General features: G+C 36.9%; 1 protein-coding gene across 4 annotated transcripts in view; it reads left to right on the top strand.

Annotated features, from left to right (window-relative positions):
* The window catches only part of CD36 (CD36 molecule), a 35,490-nt gene that overhangs the window by 778 nt on the left and 11,743 nt on the right, over positions 1 to 22,969 (top strand). The window contains exons 1-4 of one of the 4 annotated variants that reach the window (XM_039723656.1): positions 8,447 to 8,623; positions 11,816 to 12,049; positions 19,619 to 19,779; positions 21,767 to 21,911. In XM_039723656.1, the coding sequence (XP_039579590.1) occupies positions 11,930 to 12,049; positions 19,619 to 19,779; positions 21,767 to 21,911 (426 nt within the window). In that variant the 5' untranslated portion in view covers positions 8,447 to 8,623; positions 11,816 to 11,929. Of the gene's footprint in view, positions 1 to 8,446; positions 8,681 to 11,812; positions 12,050 to 19,618; positions 19,780 to 21,766; positions 21,912 to 22,969 lie in introns of those variants that run through there. The other 3 variants (XM_039723657.1, XM_039723655.1, XM_039723658.1) reach the window with 3 other exon arrangements.

Below are 22,969 nucleotides of genomic sequence, written 5' to 3'. Positions count from 1 at the left end.
TTGTGGGGATTAAATGGGATTAGACTGTGTTTGCAAAGAGTTACTGAAAAGTCAATGAAATTTGTTCTGGATTGGCAACAGGACCTGATACATTGCCTCCAAATTCTGGGCTATTGCAAAAGCTGAAGGGACCAGAGGCAAAGGCTGGTCCTGAAAAGATTTCTTAGAACTGGTCTCCCTTGTAAAGCATAAGTGTTGAGAGGGTAAATATCTTGGTTCAGAGGTTTCATAATTCCTTATCACTTGAGACAGCTTACCTACAAGGGAGTTTAAAAGGTCTGTGCAACTTTCTGTTTGTGGCTGATACAAGATCAACTGGGTGGTGGGGCGTTGGGCATCAGGGTTTCTTAGGGGTGCTACAGCAACTCTAATTTTCTCTAAATAAGGAGGTAAGTTTGCAGGCTCTTCTGCACCTCTGCACTTCCTTGTGGGAAGAGTTGTGAGAGCAGCTCTCCCTCCATACAGGTATGTGACCCTGCTCCTGGGCTTGAGGCAGATTCTTAACACACAGCTGGATATTCTATAAACTTCTTGTAAGCGTATTATTGCATCCTATAACTTGCAAAATGCTTCTAACTGCTAGTTCTTGAAAGCAAAGAGAGATGTTATTTGGCCTCTATTTATTGACTGTTCATAAATCCAAGAGAAGTCAATTCACTAAAATTTACAAAGACTATACATACTGGTAATCAAATTATTTCATTTGCATATTGCTAATGTTTCACTGTATATTACAACTAGAAATAAATATAATGAAACTTTAACTGCAAAAAATGTAATAATAATTTACCTGTTAATCATTATCTTGTATATGAAAGTCTATTATATAAGCAACTAATTACATATGTTAAAAATATGAGCAGAGATATCAAGTTTATGGCTGTGTATACCTTTAATATGTGATATAAAATAATATAGGAAAGCTACTGTAATAGTTATTAATCATGGGAGTCTTATCATTATTAATTAGAGGAAAAAAGCATATCTGTGTAGTTTTAAAACTATAATTTATGTGCATATATATAAATATATAAAAAAATATAATGCTGGAACCGAGGGCACAGGGAATATTTCTCTGCCTGTCCTGAGAAGTCCTGACCCCCAGGGGAATACTGCTTTTAACATTTGTTCATGGAGAAAGCCTCCAAGACTTTGGGTTGAATTGGAATCTATGAGTGTGTGAAATATATAGTAGTTTATCACAGGGTGAAAAAAGTAGAGTTTTGGGTTTTTAGTATGGAGTTAGATGACAAGATGGTGGACTTTGGTCATTGTTTTATCTCCTCCTTGTGCTTTATAGTAATGTAGTTTATCACAAGGTGAAAAAAGTAGAGTTTTGAGTTTTTAGTATGGAGTTAGAAGACAAGATGGTGGACTTTGGTCATTGTTTTATCTCCTTCTTGTGCTTCATCTACTCCATTTTCTGCAGTGTCGGTAGCACAGGATGATTGGTTAGAAAGAACCTCAGTGCAGATGTTGTGTGGACAGACAAATAATTAGTTACTGGTAGAAAGGTAGAAATAAAATACATTCTAACAGTTAATTGGACAAAATAGCTTTAAAAGACCTTGAACCTGTGCGTCTTGTGACTTTTGGTGTCTTCTCTTTGTATGCTGAGATGTAGACAGCATGCTGAACTTTTGATAAGAGAAAAATAAACAGCAACCTGAAAACTGAAAAAACCAAAAGTCCCGTTTGTCTTTCATTCATGGCACAGAACTTTTTAGGGGTCTCCCCATCAGGAGGATCCTCAGGCTTGGGGGGAGGAAATGTTCCACAATATAATATATCATAAATTTGCTGATGTAGCATAAGTTAATTTATATATGGAAGTCCTGAGATCATATGCTATTTTAGTGATTTATTTTCTTGACAATTGATGCAATAGGTACAATTACTCAATTATTTTTTTAACTTGGCAAAAATATCCTACTCATAAAAAATGTATAGTCTGTAGTTGCTTAGTTTGTTTTTTTTCTGTCCTCAAGTGAGACTTCAAAAACATGTTTATAATTGGGACAACTAGGAAAATGATCAGAAATGTAAGTGGTTTGGGTTAAATTACTGCATTTTGCAACTACTTTTTTTTCTGTAACTGATAGTTATATGCATATTTCTGTAACATGTTTTCATCTGAAAGAATAATGCCATATCTTATGACTGAAAATTACATGATCTGAGACTTCAGGGTATCTATTAGTTCCCTCATTAATTTACTGCTAGTGAACAGAAATCACTGCTAGTACTTTTTCTAATGCTCTGTTCTTCATAGTGTTAATATTTCTCAATACACTGTGATATTACACAATTTTTCATAATCTCTTTATATCTTCAGTTGCTGCCAAGGAATCTCCTATGGCAAGGCTAATTTTATTTTTCAGTGTTGGGGTTTGGTTTTTTTTGTCTGTGTATGTGAATTATATATGATTCTTTTACTGAGGTGATTAAATATCTTCTCAAAAAATATGAAGAAAAGGGGAAAAAAAATCCTTTTTTGTTTCACAAGAAGTTTTTCTCAATTCCAGCCACTGATTCTGATTCCCTAAGTGAAAGTGGCAGCTGCCCCAGGAGCAGCTTCAGTAAAACTTTCTTCTCCAGCTGGTCTGATGGGGAGCAGAGCTTTCCCCAGCAGTAGGCTGATGGTTTGGCTTTGGTGTTTGAGGCTGGACTGAAGGCCCAGGGAAGAGCTTCTGTACATTGTTCAGACCTAGGACACGTTTCCAGGTCTGGAACATGTAAACTGAAAAATAAGGGTGTCAGTCATTTGACAGGTCTTCAATACTTGAGAAGTCACCAAGAAGTTGACCTTAAACTTAGATCTTCACAACTGGAAAAATTCCCTGTACATATGTTGTTCCTACTTATTACAGAGACAAAATTACAGTGTAGCTTTTAGGGAAAAAATTAACATAAGGACTACCCAGTCGTTCTTTAAAACCACTGACATTGTCTGGGATGATTCACTATGATGACTATTTCTCAACCAGGTATTGCACTAGTGAAAGATTTTAGAATTACTCCATTATTCTGTGACTTCTGATCTAAGGAGAAGAGTTTTGCAAGAAGTGGAATATGTCCAAGTAGGGACAAGATTTGTTAAATTTCTCCAGACTTTCAGAAGACATTTGGTTTAAAATTTTTGTCTCCTGCCATTGGAGCCTCCTCTCTGGTGCCCTCCCTGTGATGTCTAAGACATTTTTTTTTTCTGTAAATGTAAGGTAGCATTACCTTATTACATTTCAGGGCCTGACCCACTTCAAATGTCACAGACCCAGGGGAGTAAAAAAGACTAGGAGGAAGAATCTGCTATTGCAGGACACCCAAGATAAGAAGACGTTAAGAAATCCAGCCTGACAATAATAGAATTGTAAGTTCTACAACTGATGAGCACCAGGTCATCCAAGATAAGAAGCCAGCTCAGCACAACTCAGAAATAATCAAATAATAAACACTGAATATATTAGATAAGCAGAACATATAAAACTAACAGCATATAAAGAGTCCTTATCATTTTTACTCAGGGTGATAGTGGATTTACTTTGTGGATTCACCACACAATACCCATCTTTGTGCAAACATGTAATAACAAAGCCCTTGACTCTGTGTGATTGGCTCACTGCACAATGGGTGATGAATTATAATTTTTGGGGCAACACTAAGGTTTCACTAGCATTAATAGACCAACCCAACCCTTTCAGTAAGAGATTTTCATAGCCCTTCACTGCTCCAGACTCACAAGAAGTCTATGTTATAATATTACAGTTTCTATATTGGATTCTGTTTTGCTAAGTTCCCTCCTATCTATATTCTGAGTTACTCTCACATGAACCCACAGCAGTGGAAGAATCAGAGTGTGGTCTATCCCTGTTGCTATTGGGATTTCTTCACCTAATCCCCCTGTTAGAATCACTTGAAAACAAATTTGAAAAGTGATTTTGAGGACTGAGAAAGGCAGCAGCTAGTGCATGCCACAATCAGTGAAGAAGACCCCAAAAGCAATATATCTAGGGGAAAAACCTGAAGCAATTGCTGGGTTTTCCATCACCCATTTTCCCCTTAAAGAGCTTCATTACAGTTTGACAGAGGAACACATCAGTGGCAGGAGCCAAATATATCACACTGTTTCCACTGTACTGCTGCCAAGTTGGCTTGAGCCACTGGTATTTTAGGATGTTTTTCCATATCGTCAGGACACATTGGGAACCACAAGGGACAGCACCTTAGGACCTAACACTTAACAGAGCTGGGAAAGCTGCAGCTGGGAGTCTCTAGTGGGTAATGAAGGAGCAGTTTGATAAGAGTCTTCCAAGCTCTTGTGAGGAGAAATAAGGTATTAATGCATGTTGGGGAGGATATTTTTTCAGGAGGTTGAACAATGCTTGATATGAGTGGTTGGAGTATGAGTCAGGGCATGCACTGGAAATCCTTGAAGACCAACACACCTGCAGTAAAATCTGTAATGTGAGCTGAGCAAAAAAGTGTGATACCATGTCTGCAATCTTTGTCCAAAATTTCCATTAATGCCAGCTGGTAAATATTTTGAACTTTTCTTCTTGAATTTTCTATTTTTTTTTCATATTCTGTATGCACTTACCAGAATCTTGTGAAAGTGTTTTGGTACCATCAGTATGGTGCATTGATGTGGAGAGGAAATCAAAGACCTTTTTGGGGACTTTGAGTGGAGTTGTTCCAACACTATAATTCTAATCTTTAGATGCCTAACTTAAGTCCATTGTTTAGATGCTTTGCAGTTAAAGGCAAAACATCAGTACCTCTAGAAGATATGCACTCCCTGGAACTGTTCAAAAATAAGTAGCTGTAGCACTTTGTGATGTGGTTTAGTGAACATGGTGGTACTTAGTCAAAGGTTGGAGATCTTTTCCAACCCTAATGATTGTATGATTCTATGATTCTATATAGTCTTATCTCAGAAAAAATTTTGAGTGCTTGAGATGAGTTATGTTCACTCATCTCTAGTGAGAGGAAAAGAAATCAATTTGTCTCTGGATCCGGATGCCTGCTTTTAACTGAATAAGTTTATCGGTAACAAATATTTGTAACTGACTTAAACAAGAAAAAAACCAAAAACATGAAACTGTGCCTTTCCTTTATTTTAGAGCTGTATAGATAAGATAGTAAAAGGAAAAATGAAACAACTAAGATATCTTTGTCCTTCCTTCTCTTACATGAAGTGACCTGACCTATAAAACTCTGTTCTATCCTGTGGCTTTTAGAAAATCAGATTATACACAATAGCAGTCACTGTGAGAACAGATGAGACAGAAATAGTGAATATGGAATTTGGGAATGATATTAGTTCTGTATTATTGTTTTATAATTTGTGTGTTATATATTCATGTTCTTTATGTGCAACACCTGAGGATAGGCCATGTTCACCCTGGGATGGCTCTTGTGAAGTGGAAGTGCAGTGAATTGTAGAAGCTGGTCTGAGTGGATAACTCATGCACTGCTTCTTGTGTACTGTGTGATGATGTGATACACAGAAGGTTTTAATTTCCTTAGGAAATCAGATTATCTTTCATGAATACAAAATATCTCTCCCTATAAAACAATACCTCATAGTATCTCCAGTACACAGAGAGAGGTAGAAGTCTTACCCAACTGTGGCACATTGCATATTTTCCTTTTTCTTCTCCAGATGACTCATTTTCATCACTCTGCTTCTCAGTAGAACTAAGGGCACATGGGTGAACATGAGTGTGTTGAATCAGAAAGCTTATTTGGGGACAAAAGCCATAGGTTCTTTTGTGTGTGTGTGTGTGTATGGTTTGTTTTCTTTTGAGGGGGACAGGTTTAATGATTTAATCTTTCACTACTGAGCAAGGTACAACCCTTCCTGTGGGACTTTCCACTTCCTGTGAAGAAGCCAGAGGGCCACTGAGTGGTGACAACAGGATTTTCAGTAGAGACAATAGAAGCCACATAAAATGATGCTAATAGAATAACCTGGATAAAGAGTAAATTTGTGCATTAACTTACCATGGAAAGCAGGTTTATATAATTTTTCTCAAAACAAGGGAAAGTACCCAAAATCTTATAGAAAATCATGTTTTAGATACTGAGAATATTAGCCTAATCTTTTGCCTAACAAAGTAGATTTTGTTAGGTGTTTTTTAACAGTTAATGTTCTTAAAAAGTTCAGAGGCTGTAAAAGTAGACAGCACTTTCCTGGAGCTTTCTAATTTTCTTCCCAACGTCATCTAACTTATGTTAACATTTCCACATCTGAACAAGAATTAATGTTAACACTAGTTTTTATAAGCTTCATGATAGGCAATTGGAGAAAAGTTCTGAATGTAATAACTGGGAAACACAGGAATATAAACTGATGCTGTGCTATACTGTACAGCAAAGAATTCCTACAGGAATGTGGAAATGTTTATGTAATCATCTTGAAAATTTAAATTGTATGTACCATAAAGGTATGTCTGATAGAATGGACCTTAATATTAAAAAAATAAATAAATAAAGAAAAGGGAGACATAACCTATTTAGGAATCTGAAAGCATATAGGAAAACACCCCAAAGAAAGTGTTTTCCAAAGGGTCACTATGAGATATGTATAAAAGCCATGAATAACACTCATCTCTTCAGCATTTTCTTGTCAGTAGTCTGTTTACTCTAGAAAATGCATGTGGACTTAATTTGGAAATTGCTTCCCATTTTCTGCTTCCTGCAGTTTTCTCTGTGTCTTCATGAGGCATGTGAGTGTCATTTGCTGTTTCTCCTTTTTGACAACTTTTCCTTGTGGGACAGTTTGTCTGTTGTTGCACCACTGGGACTCTGATGAAGTACACAACTCGTTTTTTGTATCCTCCTTCTGCTGCTGTGTGTCTCTTCTTTCTCCTCTGCAGCCTCTGAACTCTGATATGAAGTCAGAGGACACAGCGCCATAAAATACTTAGGGTTTATTTTAGTTTGTTTTTAAGAAACAGAAGTGACTGACATCCAAAAGTTCACAGCTTCTCTCTCAGATTCCTGTCCTTTTAGCTTGTTTCTGCAGTTGAACCAGGCAGTCCTCATTTCACTGCCAAGGACTGCTGCTGGAAGAGATTTTGCCTTTGCAGGATGATAGTGGGATATTGTAAATGGTAACATTAGGTGGTACAGCTCAGCACGCATATGCTGAAGACTGAACATCATTATGTTGGCAGTAGCAGATTCCAACAAAAAACCCCAGCAGATGTTTTCCTCATGAAGGGTGCACACTGACTCCCACACGCTGCAAGCAGAGAAAATGAGCATGGTAGGGAACCTCTCCACAGGCAGCAGTGAAGGAGGATCCCAAACAAGAATATCCTCAGGAGACCATCTGAGGAGGACATGTACAATAGAAACAATTAATAACAATAAAAGTAGTTTATGGCAAGCACAGTGTGGAGGACGGCTTAACTTTCAGCAGTTAAACATCCCTCTTTAGTTAGAAAATCGAGGAACACAAAATTTCTGCACTTTTCAAGGATGAGAAGCTGGAGTTATTTGTGGTCACGAGCTTGCTCTGGCAGCAAGACTTGTACTGAAAACTGCACAAAAAGTTGTTTTCAAGTGACCAGGCTCACTTTCAGTCTTGCCTTCACTACTAGGAGGTAAAAACCTCAAATTTATTAATTTTCATCCACCTTAGATTTACTTAGCAGAAATAGATTAGAAAAAGGCAGATTTTCCTGCAGTAGCTAAGCTTTCAAATAGAGTAACATAAAATAACAGAAAAGCAGTCCATCAAAACAGAGAGAAAATACTAAACCTGTGACTTTCAAACTATTCAGTGCAGTACCATGAAAGTCTGGACCTAAGAATCTATTTTTAGCAATATTTTTTCCCCTCTCAAAATTAAGTCAAATAAAAGTCACTTTCTCTTGCTGTTGCCAGAAGAATCTTTTAAAACAATCCATTCATTGAATTCACCTGAGATAAAGAGGTATTTATAAAATATTTCTGCAAAAGTTTGTCAAACTGTTATTATTTAGTAGTGGTATATGATGGAGTAACATGTTGGTTGATAGAGAGGTCAGTGTAAAAATAAATGTTTGTTAGATACATTCAGAAAAAGAAGCTTTTGGAATGATGTTCATTGAACTTCCAGTAAAATAGGAAAGGCCTTAGCATTTGGCAAGGAAACATTGTATCTGATACCTGAAAAAAAAAATCCTATTCAAAATATTCTGAAATTTCCTGATTTTTCTTACTTGAAAATACACTGTCATGATGAATAAAATACAAATATGCAGATATGAAAGAAGAAGTGACCAGAAACCAAGTAAGTAAGTTACCCTTTTGTCTCCTTGACCTTTGACTCACTTGGATCAAACTTGGATAAAGATTGCAGTCGCTAAGTATCCTACCACGAGATGTAGGTAGTGGCTTTTAGTCAGGCTGCAAAAATAACCCCTTCCCCCAGCAGCAGTACAACTTAACTTTTTCTTCTGGCAAAAAAAAGATAAAGAGGGAACTGACGTCTCTTGGAATATATAAACACTCCCCCCCAGTTCACAGCCTATGTGCTTGGTGGGGAGGTTTAGCTGCTTGTCTGCTGGTAACTTGATGCAAGTCATGTGCTGAGTACTTGTGTGTTCAGCTGAAAAATCAGTCGCCCTTATTCAAGGTGAGTCGTACGATGCAACATTTAAAATCAGAGGGTTTTCCTCAGGAACATTTTAAGGTCAGTTGAGTGGAAGCTCTTGAAAATATTTATTTTTAATGCAAAATTAAATGGAAGGATTTTACAGAGCTGCTTGCAAGAAAAAGTGACATTTTACATGGATTAGTGAAATGCTTTGTTACTATGATAACAGTGGTGTTTTATGTTTAGTAAGGCTGGTTTTCCCAATTGCATTCTGTGTTTTGATATTTAGTATTCTTAAAAATAGTCCTGGAGTTATATGAATTTATAAAAAATGCATATTTTAATGAAAATTTTCCAGCATTCACTACTGCAGTTAAAAAGCTTTAAACTATAATTTCAAAACCATCAAATATATAATGAGATTATTTGTATTTCATAAGTGCTTGCCTTAAGCTGACATGTACAGAAGTCAGTTAAATAGTGAAGAAAGAATTTAATAACATTTTTCATCTTTCCTTCTATATACAGTTCTTTAGAAGTTGTCTTTCAAAGATTTGAATGGACCATTTTCATTGTTATTAATTAATTTTCTGTTAAGGATCTTTGAAACAATATTAAAAAGTACATACTCAGCACTCTGGAATGAGGTGAATAATCTTATTAATCCAGTAGTCAAATCTGAGTCTTCATGATACAATAGCCTCATAGACCATAGCTAATTTTCTTATGGTATTTTCTATTCTGCTTAAGGTATATAATTTTTACTTGAATATAAATTCCCAGAAAATGCATTCTTGGAAATTTCTGCCTTAATCTTCATATTTTGAATTCAGTTCCGATAGATGAGAGTAGTATGTTGACTTCTATATGAATTGAGTGTTATGGAATGAGTGCTCTTCACTCACAGTTGTGTAATTTGTAATTTGAATTGCATAAATTGGGATGTCTAGACTGCTATTACATTGGTTTTGGTGGGAGAAGGGTGAATATTTTTCAATTTGCAGAAGCTTGGAATAGACACAAGCTGTTAGCAGACACTTGCTTTCTAGCTGTTTATTGTTAGTGCTCATAAGAGATGCCTAGTCTGCCAAAAAAAAAAATCACTTGAAAAGCTTGTAGAAACTTAGGTGGAATGTATTTTGGTGAAATGTGTATTGTTGTGGAGTTTGAAAATCTTCAGTATGTAAGTCAAGAAAAAAAGTGTGATGATATCTAAAAAGCCCCCCTTAAATATTTCTGAAAGTACTAATTTTCATTTTAAATTTTAAAATGTTTCTGGACTGGAAAAAAAAAATCTTCTAGTACTGGGAGAAAAATCAAATGGAGTTAGCAACTTTTCAGAATTTGATTTAATTGAGGATCTCTGCTTTTCCTCAGATTTGCTACAATATGTAAAAGCAATCAGATTTTCAAATGCCCACACCACCTTCCCAATTAGTTGCCTTTTACCATTCTGTCTTTGCCAAACTGAAGATCCTGATCTCAGCCTAGCTACAGCCATAAGAGATTTGCTCTTAGGGATTTTCACTTCAAAGTTCCTCAAGTGTAATAAATTTCTAACTTAAATATGCTTTGAAATTTGTGGTTAAACACATCCACTACATCAAAAAGCCTTTAATGGCTTTGGAGTGGGAACCACATGGAATGACCTGCTGGCAGGTGGATGGACAGGCTGACTTTTCTAGTAAGGATAGTAGGGATATTTTCCCAAGGCTGCAAACAGTCTTTTGGTCATTCTGCTTGAAAATATCCAAGGAGAAATTCTTAACATACCAAATGATCTCAAATGTAGAGAAATAGACATTATTAAAGGCAAGGGAGCCATGACCTCCTCAAGAGGGTTTCCAATGCAGTTAAAGGGAGGGGTCTGGTGCCAGGTAGAGATGTGACATCACTGTGACTTTGGGATGACAAGGGAGTGGCCCGCTGACCATGGTACCTAATCTGTTAGGGCATGTTGTACATCCTTTATGTGATAAAAGGATCACGTAACTGATTAGGGAAACAGAACACACACTGTTCCTATAGCTGCTTTACTGTTTAGGAATTAATGAAGTCCTTCTGGTACTATCAGTCTTCATGAGCAAACTGATTGAGTTGTCTTCCACTTCATCTTTCTGTTTTTCTGTTTTCCTCCTCTCTATTCTGTTTTTCTGTTTTCCTTCTCTCTATGTTTGACCTTGAATGTGTAATTAACTCTTGAAACTGAAACTGTGATTAACTATTACCTGCATTAAAATTGATTTAGAGATGTTCACAACATGTCAATAAACAGAAATTAGTAAGAATAAAAAGGACATGGACAGTGAAAAACAGAAAACTGTTTCTAAAACAGAAAAGGGCAGATTTTCTGTTAACTGGAGGTCTAAAGCAAATAACCAATTTGCAAATATTTTGTATTTGATTAATTCATAATCATAAAGAATAAATTGCAAATTAGGCAGCTCTTTGTCTCAATTATTCATAAACAATAAAAAAATCTGAAAAAATATCACTGGAAGCTTACATTTTACTACTTCAGCATTAGTAACATTATGATTTTCTTTACAACCCCTTTCACTAGGGGCCAGTTTGTAAGACATATTATCATATATGACTCGCAAATCTTATTTTCCAATGACTACTCACAGACACTTTTCTTCTGAGACTGAATAATCTTGAAATTACAGGTATTACCTCTTTCAAGGATCGAGCTCTAGTCTTTAAGAACTGTGATTGAGGACTTTCTTACTGGCACAGGGCAGAAAGAGCCAGGGGAGCTGATGCCAGAGCAGTGTAACTCCTGCTTCTTCCTGAAGCGGGAGCCGTGGCCATGGCAGGCTGAGATAAAAGCAGAGCTATCTATAGCCTCCTTCTTTGGCAGAGGGAGATTTAAAGATGTCTACATCAGGAAAAATGTCATATGAATAATAACAATGTCAGCTTGCCCTAATGCAACAGAGCCAAAAAAAAAAAAAAAAAAAAGACTAATGAAAAAAACTCACCAGTTTGTTTAGGCACCTGGAATGAAGATAATGATATGTAATAAGCAACTGGCAATAAGCCAAAAGTACCTGCAACTTTGTTTGTTTGTTTAGTCTGTTTGGGGTTTTTTTGTGGTTTATTTTTGCCAGCGGCTGGCCGCTGCCTGACTGTTTTTGCCTTGTTATCTTCCTACCTGCTTCATCTCATGTACTTTGTACTTCGAGCTTTGGAATTTGATTTTTGTTCACTTTCTGCTTATATTAGCAGCTTCTCTGAGGAAGATCAGTGCGTTTGTTCAGACCAAGAAGAGAGGAAAAACCATCAAGCCTTACAACAAAAATATTTGTACACTGTTTACCTGTACCCTAAGAAGAAAGAGGAATGGGCTGTAACAGGAACTGTGGGCTCCTCACTGGGGCCATCATCGGTGGTGTACTGGCTATCTTCGGAGGAATTCTAATACCAGTTGGAGATAATCTTATAGGCAGAGCAGTACAAAAGGTACTTTTTTTTTTTTTAGCACTTCCCCAGGACATATGGTTTGTGGTTATTGAATACTCATTATTTTTAAATCATATGTTCTGGTTCTGTTTCTTTCCTTTTTTTTCATTTCTTTGTAAAACATAGTTTTTATAAATTAGGTGCTCAAAACTTCCTGGGATATACATGCAACAGCAACATTTTAAAAATATATATTAAGTATATTTCCACGTTCACTTGTTTGCTCTTTCTTGTGCTTCACATTAGAAGCTAAAAATACTATGTTTTCAGAATTCGATTTAGAAGTAAGTGGGTTTTATTTTTATTGTATTTATGATATTTTCATGTTTCTTTATTTTTCCTTTTTTTAAATTTTATTTTCATACTTTGATATTCAGTCTATGCAGTTACATTTATATATTGCAAGTAATCTAAACCGTCTTCTGCTGCAGAATCTAATCCTACACTTCATGTATTCACCTCACATTTTGATTGTATGATCCAAGTCAATGTTCTCCACATGTCTGGAGAATCTAATAAAGTGCATCTCTCCGTTTTGAGTGTGAGGATTGAAGTAGAATGTTGTAGACTTAGCAGATGCAGGTTTTTTCTGAATTTTAGATTATTTTCTGTCCCTCAAACCTAGATTTTTATGTAAAGTAAACAAAAATATATAATTTGTTAGATCTTTGGTGAAAAGTGTACATAACTGGGGGTTAAAATCATGGAGTAATGTGGAATAGAAGCCCTGGCATGTCCACTATGGTGACACAAAATCTCCTCAGGGTCACTGCACCCGGGGTTGGTTCTCTGGTGGTTAAAAATCTGAAAATCTTAAGATCTTTGGCTATTGCTTAGTGCTGGTATTTATCTGCTGTGGTGCTGAAGATTGTGGACACCTTGGAGACTTTATCCAAAGGCTCATCTGGAAGAGTAGCCTTAGCCCAATAGCTGTTGTAGTCAATTGAGGAGGTGGATACATGAACTGACAGGAAATGCTGAACTGACTCTTGAGACCCTAGCTATATTATAATATTGTTTAAATAAATTTGAAAAAAATGGCTCCTATAAAATATCTTAATTTTTTCAGGTAATCCAATGAAAACCAACCTGTAGAGGGATTTTCCAATTGTTATTGTATTTTTCAAGAATTTAAAGAATTTTAAGGTTTATAGAGAATAAAAAAGAAACTAATTAGATAATGCCTCAACCACCTTGCAATATTTTACAAAAAAAGTAACAAACAATTTTAATTGTTTGCCATTTTGAGGAAATAACAGGTTTTCTAGAAAGCATGTAAATTTAAAAATCTCTATCTCCTTATATCAAATACTTACTTATATTAATCCTGAGTGTTGTCTCATACCATTCAATATTTTGAAAGTAAATTACAAATACTGTCAGTGTTATGTGTTCATCCATTTACTAGCAGTAATGAACCAGTTACACAGCATGGTTTGCAAATGTCTACATATTCAATTATACCTGCATGAGTCTGTAGTGGTAGCATGAGAGGGAGTAATTTCCCCTCAACCACTTTTTAATTTTCTTCATTGTGATCATGTTTCAGATGCTTGTACCTATTTCAAGGCAGCTTGTTTGATGTATATATACATATATTTAAAATGTACTAGTAATCACATAAAACATAAAAGAGGACATTTGTAGAGGCTTTATTTACTTAAGTAAATGGATATGTTTTTTCCTAAGCACAAGTCATACCAGACTATTGTCTTTCTGTTTAATATGTTGACTATTAAGAGACTCCATAAGACTTTAAGACAATTCCATTTCAGACAAGACAGGCCCAGGTGCAACAGCTGAAACATGTGATCAGTTCTGCAGATGCTCCAGAGGGACTTGAATTTAATTAATTCTTATTGTGCTCTGTTGATGAAAGGTCTGTCAATAAAAACAAATTTGTTATTCACTGCAGTTTTATTTAAGATAAATATAGAGTTGACTGCAAAGGAAACACAGAGAGTGCTCAAAATACCTTTTTTTCTGAACTATTTTGCTTTTGGAAATGTAATTTTTGTGGAAAATCTTTGGTAGAAACAGATAAGCTTCCATGACAAATATGTTCAGAATTTCTTAAGAACAGTGGCTATAGGACAGGAAAAGAACAAAGAGTGAGATGTTCTTTCATATATGGCCTGTAAGCATTTATATGGAGCAGATTGCCTAGGGAAGTGTTGTAGTCACCTGCCCTGGCAATGTTCAAAAAATTAGTAGATATGGCACTTCAAGATGTGGTTTAGTGAGCACTGCAGTCAGAGTTTGAACTGGATGATCTTGGAGAGCTTTTCCAACTTTATTGAATCTATGTTATTTCCATTTGTACTCATATGAGGAAAAATCTCAAAGATGTCCTCACCCACTGGGTGAAAACAAAACTTAATGTGCCATATTTCTAATGAAAGGCAAGAAATTGTTTCAGACACAAACAGTAAAGGCAAAATCTTGTCTTAAATTCTTCACAGTCAAAGTTTGAAAAAACCCCCCTAGTTTTTCATCTGGCTATCAATCTCAGAAAAAATTCTAGTTTATTGCACAGTAGTAGGATCAATTCTATATTTTTGGAGGAAATGCAAGTTGCTATCAAATGTTATTGCTGAATTAGAATAATAAATGTTGAATAGTTTTAGGAAATTCCATAATATAGCAAGACAAATTGTCCTAAATTAACTTGTTATCAAGGTTTAGTCAAATAACATTACAGTCAATTTACTCTAAAGCAAGATGACTCAAGTCCAGATAAACTTCTCTAGCATCTCCCAATGAATTGGAGGAATTTTAATTTCAAAATCCATGCAATCAATAGGGTTTTTGGTCCTTTTATGCTAGCAGCAGAAGTCTAACCATGCTTCTCTTAAGCTTCCCTTAAGCACACATCTTTACCAGCCTCATTTCTCCTTTATTGCAGTCATTGAGAGATTAGCCAGAGTAAACACAGCAGGGTATATTGTGCTGGAAGGCTGTAAACTGTTTTTGAAGCAAAATTAAAGCATCTGCAAGTGTACAGAAAATCTCAGGCGCCCTTAGGAGCCGGACAGAGACTCTGAGTCTCCTGGCTGTTATCTCCTGATGGGTGGGTGCTGTGCTCCACCCATGAGCAGTCCATGAGTGGACAAACCAAACAAAGTTCATGTAACACAAAACACCCAGATGTCACATCTTCATTTATTCCAATTTATTATCAGGCATCTGTGCTTCAAATCAGAGCACATGGCTATGCTTTCTAGCCTCAGAATGAGACTTATATCTCTAATAATTTGGATAAGTTGTTTCAACTCTGGTGTCCAGCAGAGGACAGAGTTTAGAACAAAATAGTGTATATGTGTGTGTGTGTGTATCTGTACGTATATGTATATATATATGTATATGTACGTGTGCGTGTGTGTGTATATATATATATGTTCTGAATTGTTTTCAAGGCTTTTTAAAGAAACTGTCACTTGAAGAGTGCACTCAAAATGACACCAGCAGCAGCAGCAGCACCTTGGCAGGGATCCACAAAAGGAGATCAGTGCTAAACTATTTCAGCTCTGATACTATTCATAGAAAGGTGCCTTTGATTTCAGGACCAAAGGGCAAAAGTCCTGTCCTAATTTCTAACGAACACTGAATCTGTCCAGAGGGGAAAGAACTTTTCATGAGGTCTTAGGGGTTTAGAAAATTGATCTTAGTATAGTTATGAGTGAAACGTGGAAGTTTCAGAGTTGTCTACAGAGAAATACTTTGCTCAAGACTATAAAATACACCTTTTTAACTGACTCTACACATTTCAGTTGAACATTATCATGTCTGTTGTCATTAATACCAGATATAATCGTGTCTCAAATAACATTAAAAAAAAAAAAGAAAGGAAATGAGTATTCAAAACAACAAATCAGAAAGATTTTATCTGATATTGTTGGAAAAATATTTTGACATGGGTCAATTTTTACTTTTTGCCTTTCCCTCCTTAAAACAATATTATCTTTTTAGGCAAATGTCCCATCACTTCAGTTATGGGTTTTTTTCCCAGCTAGGCTTAACCACTCAAAGATTGTGGTAGTGGATTCATTTGCTAGAAAAGCCTTTATCACCACTTCTTTAAGATCTTCTGCTTTCTACCTGAGTGCATATGCTCAGGAGCTGAACAGAAGCCACGTGACAATACTCAATATATTGAACTCCTGATTAATTGATAGTACAAAATGGTGAATGATTTGCCACAATGCCTCAGTGCTGTACTGGGTTAGTCTCTGTTATTTTTAGGAAAATGGCCTTCAGTTGTATCTATTATTACATTTATTCATTTGTCTCTACATATCTGTGATCTGTGATTGGCCAGATTGTATCTCCTCAGCTACTGGAGGCATTGGAAACACCTCTAATTAAAAACTGTCTTTGTGACATTCATGTGCCTTCTTTAAACAAACTAATGAAGATAAAGCAAGTGCTGGCTCTCAGCAGAACACAAATGATCTAACCATACATACTCCCACACTATCAATTTTAAGCTTTATTGAGTCTCAGAATTCTGTTACCAAGGTCTGAAAAGAAATAAAAGTTATGATCTAAAAAAGCCTGAGTAGAAAGGCTAGTAATAATCTAACAATCATCATTTAACAAGTAATAGGAGTCATTCTTCCAGCTGCAAAATGGGAGAAGATTATTTGCTTTTCTTGAACTTTACTTTTTCAGTTTTACAGAATTGTATTGCTTGTTTCCCCCAGTTTATGTAGGCAGGGAAACATACACAATTTTGTTACAGTCCAAAGTATTTGTGACACTTCTCACTTCCCTGAAAATGACATTGTTTGTGCATCTGGCCAGATTTGTCCATCTGGCCAGATTCTTTGTCAAGACAGAAACTTTGTCTTAAATGTTGTGTTTCTTCATCAAAAATCACGATGGCTTCATTTACTTTGAATCAATGATATACAGCAAGTTTCTAATGCTGACTCTCAGCATTTCTTGAATTTATGTATTGCTAGTTGACCCACCTCTAGTGGGGAGAAATTGTCAGAAAGAAAAAGGGTCAAAGTTCCCATTGGTTTCACTCAATCTTGCGCAGCTGGGTTGTGGTATGAGCTTGGCTTTGTAGCAATCACAGTTGTGTAGTTGCTTTTGCTGACAGTAGTTAACTATTGCATTAACTATTGCATTAAATATTGAGATATTAGAGCTGCTGCAGATGGACTAGGAAGCTGAGAGGTGTTTTCTACTATCAGGTAATATTTTGGGATAGATCAGCAGTGATCAAACAGCAAAAACAAAGGGCTTGCTGGTGTGAGGGTGTTAGTTTGAAGACATGAAAAAGAGCTCCAGATTTTTATTCCACTTTAACCTACCATTTGCACTCTCAAAGTATGGGACAGAATCATACACACCTATTTTGTGGGAGAAATGTTATTAACAATAATGGCTAAATGCCACTGAAAGTAATGGTCTTGTTATCTACCTTCCCCCTCCTTCTTTTGTCCTGCTGCTTCCCATGTTCTAATGCCAATTCCCTCTACACAGACCCCTGAGCCAAATGGCTAACGGGTAGAAAGGTAACACAGAAAGCAAAAAAATAAGGGAGTTAAGTTACTCCTGTCTAGCAGGCAGAAACAGCTCCCTGAGGCATAAGAGGTGGTGCAATAGATAGATCAGGAACTGTGGCCTGCCGGACCCAGTTGACCCTTTCACTGCCAGATCAGTTGCACCCTTGAAGAGTTCCCCAAGGGTGCCCACAGTGGCATTAGTGTCACAGTGAATGGTGGGCTGCAAATCCACACTTTGTGACCTGGCAGAGTGCAGTGGCAGAGCTGGCATATCATCTGCACTACTCCAACCCCTGGCAGAGGGCTGTGAGGAGAAGGGAAGTGGATGGAAGGGAGGAATTTTAAAATTTAAGTAACACCACCTGATGATCTGTTAAACAGTTCTATTGTCACAAGGTTGAAACGTCTCTATTCTCTGTTCCTGAGTATTGTCTTCTAGACAGATTAGTTTGTCTTCTTGACCATATTTGTGCTACTTATTTAACAATTTGCCCACTCCAGTTACTCAGTGGGCGGTCAAATCCTGGCATCTGTCCCTGTCTCAGGACCCTGCTGAGTACAGATCACAGGCAGACTGAGTTGCACTTTTTATATCATCCTGTTTCTCGCAAATTCTTGGAGCAATTCTCTGTGAAAACTGGGAAGGAGATTTCTGAACCATGTACGCTTTTCCCTCTTCATCCAGGAGGTGGTCTGCCCCATGCTGGGCCATGGCTGGGACAGTCTTTGACCTTCTTAGGCTTGGGTGCAAGGCCTCAAGATGATATCACACTTGCTGCAGCAAGGTTTCTTTCCCCTCTCACACAAATGCACATAAATTATAGCAGACATTCAGGCAGCAAACTCAGTGCTCTACAGCATCAGCAAGGTGTTTGCAACTCCACCATACAAAGGCTTTTCACAGACAGAACCCTGACAGTGTTACAAGTCTCCAAGATGAGATATTTATTTCTAACTGCAGGAGCCAGTAACTGGCAGTATCTATTTGTTTACCTGGTGATTGCCAAGTGAACTTTAGAGCACAAACTTAAACTAGAAAAAAAATTAGAAATTTTGATTTAAAATATCTTTCCTTGCTCTCTAGAGAAATTAGGGTCTTTTAATATCTGGACTCCATGAGTTGTGCAAATTAGCTAATTCATCTTCAATCACTCACATAAATCTTTTATGTTGGAGACACATAGTCTAGATTCTTCTTCTTATTGAAAAACATTTTCATGAATCTTTACCACCAAGGGGAAAAATTACATTATCCCAAGGTTTGCGAAAATCTCATAGAAGAAGCTTCATACAGACCAGGCAAAGCAGGCATTCCCCTGATTACACACTTTAAAACTCCTTCTCACTGTACAGTCCTGAGGTCTGAATTGCCATTTGCCACATGGCTGAGCAGCACAGACTTAAAGCTGTTGATTCCTCTAGAGGGGTTCCAGATTTAATTTTTTATCCCTTTCTCCTTAGATCTGGGAAAATTTTGTAATAAAATGTTATCAGAATTAGAGAGATTTCTTAGAAAGTCTTGGTTTTGGTAACAAAAAAATTTCTGTCAAAGAAACAGTCCTTCAAGAGCACTATATGATTTCTCTGGGTGCAAAATTATCTAGAGCCTGAAAAGTGCTCAGACAAAACTCTCATTTCCTCTCTAGGGCTATTTGCAATATATGAGAAGCAGTTTATGGATTCTGTAACCTGCTGGGTGTCATTCAGTCACCAAAGATTTTCCCTTTATATATGACCAGTGGTTTTGGCAAGTGTTAGAGAACTAAGGGAATGCCCCTCCACAGCAACAGGAAAGCTTTGCTACTGACTGCATCAGCAATTGTATCACCTTTGTGCTCATTTGTTTTAGGGGGACTCACTTTTGCTCTCACTGAGCAGGAATGTCAAGCTGCCTCAGATGTTGGCCAGCTGGCCTGTACATCTCATGCTGATGCTAAAATGGCGGTTTTTTTTCTGTTTGCTTTGAAATCTTCAACAATCACATAAAAAGTAAACGCAACTTCTCACTTGTTTCTTTTGTGGATAATTTTAAATTTGATTTTTGTACTTTTAGGAAGCTGTCATTGTCAATGGTACCACTGCTTTTAAAAATTGGCTTGTGCCAGGAAGCTCAGTTTACAGGGAATTTTGGATTTTCCATGTGTTAAATCCTTCAGAAGTTATGGAGGAGGGGGCTCGACCAAATCTTGAACAAAGAGGACCTTACACATACAGGTAAGAAAAGACCCTTTAATATGTGACATCATATCTACTGAGATAAAATTTATTTTTGAAATTCCACTTCGTACTTCAGTTAGACATGACAAAAATGCCTAATTTGCCTAGACTCAGCAATCCCAAACATTTTCTGGATTGTGTCTAACATAATGAAAACAAAAATAGAGATGAGTAACAGGATGTGAAGCTGCTTGCTCTTGAGTAAAAACAATAATTCATCACCCACAATCACACAGAGATGGTTGTGTTCCTTCCTGTTCAGTTTTCACCAGCTTTATAACAGGAGAAAATGTGCCAGATGCCCCAAAACCAAGAGATTGTTTTATCATCCATGCATCAGTAATAATTTATTTTAATAATGTGGTTTGGTTTTGTTTTTTCTCCTCTATGGCTTTTTTAATCAATAACTTTTCTTTTTTTTCAAATTTTGCTTGGAAAAACATTAATCTTTCTGAGTGGACTAGCTAGGACATAGATACAGGAAGGTTTTATTATATGTTTAATGTTAAATCTGACATTGACATAGGACTAGCTGATGCTTCCTGAGTTATTAAGCCAAATATTTGCTATCACTGGCACCCGTGTTAGGAAATTGCTTTCCTATGATGATTGGATATTTCTTTCTTGATAACTTTCAGGATGTATTTTATATTCACAAGGTAGCTTTCCATTTCAGCATCTTCAGCCAAAGTGCCTTTATGCCAGCCAGAACACTGACTTATTTCTCAATAGAAAGAGGTAACTTTTGTTTCACAGAGTACCTGGGAAGGCAGAGGAAAAGGTTACATAGGAATCAGGAAAAAGATGGTTAAGAAATACTGCAGAAGGTGAAACAGAAACATTTTACTCTGGTGCAGCTGATGATGCCTTTTTTTCTCAAGGACAAATTTCAGCCAGAAGCCTAAATAAGACTAATGAAAGGATGACTATGAAATGAAGGCTCCTCTCACTGCTGCACTCATGCCTTCCTAGGATATTTAGTCTACCTGAGTAACTGTGGCATGGAGTCTCTCTCTCTCTCAATCTCCCTTTAAATAGTTAAACATTTATTACAGTGTAGAACAACTTGAAGAAAACATTAATTAGAAAAAAAAAATCTCCCAACTTTCAGGTAGGTGCTCTACACATTAGGCCAATAATTAAAATTACATATATGAAAACCAATTCTAAGAAGCCAAGATCCAGGTGCTCTTCAGATAAGACCCACCTGCACTGTCTACATCTGTATGATGGGGAAATGTTCTCTGTACCTTTACACCCCTACACTTGTGCTGGAAGATCTGACTCTGAAGTATCCTGAAGATCCCTTCTGGGGTGGAGCTGTGATAAGCTCTCTGGACCTACAGCACAGACTGTTATTTGATCCCTGCTGGCTGCTGTCCCCACAGAGGGGTCAGCAAGAGTGTGGGACAGGAAGAGTGGAGCTAAAGCTAGGACTGCAGCAGAAATTGGTACCTTAGAGATCTGCTGGCAGGGCATGACCAGCAGAACATCAGTGGGACTGAAAGATTGCTTATAAACCTCTACATCATATTAAATATTATCAAAGTAACATTATGGGTTTAACCTGTTTCATTGCAAGGCATGTCTACCAGATTAAATATCTGAGTTTTTATGTCTGTGTCACCCCCTTCTAATTACATGCAACCTTGAGATAGCTTATGAAATATGACAAATCATAATTCATTAAAAATTATAAGGACATAAAAATACAAAGAAATACTAGATTTTATTTTAATATCAAGAAAGACTATTCCATTTATCAATAAGGAAATATTTCCAAAGGAACAATATTTGCAGAAAATTGAATTTTAAATGTAATCACTTGAAAAGTTTATAAACCTTTTATTGTTTATAAAATGTTCAACATTAATTTTACTAAAATGTTCATCAACTTTTCAAAAACCTTCAGTCAGGCATGTTTATGTGTTTTCTCAAAAGTCAAATATTAAAATTATTCTCTGTTTATGTTTTGTATTTCTAGGGTGAGATATTTACCCAAAGAAAATGTCACGGAAGGTGAAAATGGCACAATAACATACATGTTGCCTAACATTGCTAATTTTGAACCTGATATGTCTGTTGGGACAGAAAATGACACCTTGACCATCCTCAACCTCGCTGTTGTGGTAAGTCAAGGAAAAAAGCCATAATGTCCAGATACAAATGTTGAGGGAATAGGGGAGAAGTTCATAGACTCATAGAATAGTTTGGGTTGGAAGGCACATTCAAATACCACCTAGTTCCAGCCCTCCTGTTGTGGGGGAGTGTGTTCAAAGCTCAAAAAACATTCTCTTAGCTAATTTTAACATGGGAATAAATCAAGAGTTTGTGGATGGGTTCACTTTGTGTGTGAGTATGAACATGTTCATGCACAGCATGAAGAATCAAGAGTTTGTGGATGGGTTCACTTTGTGTGTATGAACATGTTCATGCACAGCATGAACAGTACAGGGTGGATTTGCCATGCTGTTTCCATAATACCCTCAGGTCTGCTTGGCAGGGTAGGCTGTATTGATTCTAACACCCAGTGTCTGCATGGCCTCACCCCCACAGAGCCTGGGCCCCATAGTGCAGTCCTGGAGCTTTCCTGTCCTACTGAGCATTTAGGTATTCAAAGAATACAGGGATCTTCACCTAGAGTGCTGCTAGACCCTTTTTAGTCCAGGTGTTTTTGTCTTACCACAGGCTGAGAATGTTTGCCTTTGACAAATATTTACAGTTTTCATACTTATATTCAGCCCTAGTTGTGTTGCACCATCTTTCTGGTGTTTGCATGAATGCTCAGGATTGCTGTGAGAAGGTGTCTGCAAGGGGCAGAGTATGAAGAATGTTGGTGCAAACATAAAATAGAACCATAGGAGCAGTCACAGAATCACAGAAGAGCCCATGTTGGAAGGCACTTCAGGGGATCATCTGATCACAGCTTTTGTGAAGTCATTACTTGCAGCTATTCAGAAGCTCATCTGGAAATGGTCCTGGGCAACTGGCTCTCAATGGTCCTGCTTGAGCAGGGGTTGGACCAGACAGTCTCCAGGCTGTTCTGTCATTCTGTGATTAGGGCTGATCTAGTGAACTCGTGTAATCAATCGAGAAAAAAATTTCTGCTTTTGTGTTACTTATGGCCAGTAATTGTTTTGTTAAGAAGTGTCAGTTTTATGTAGAAACTTAAATTCAAGGGAGTTGT

The sequence above is a fragment of the Passer montanus genome, unplaced genomic scaffold (genome assembly GCF_014805655.1).
Source record: "Passer montanus isolate IOZ18808 unplaced genomic scaffold, ASM1480565v1 scaffold50, whole genome shotgun sequence".
Lineage (NCBI taxonomy): Eukaryota > Metazoa > Chordata > Aves > Passeriformes > Passeridae > Passer > Passer montanus.
The sequence above is the reverse complement of the archived record's forward strand: the minus strand, read 5'-3'. Positions and strand labels throughout refer to the sequence as shown.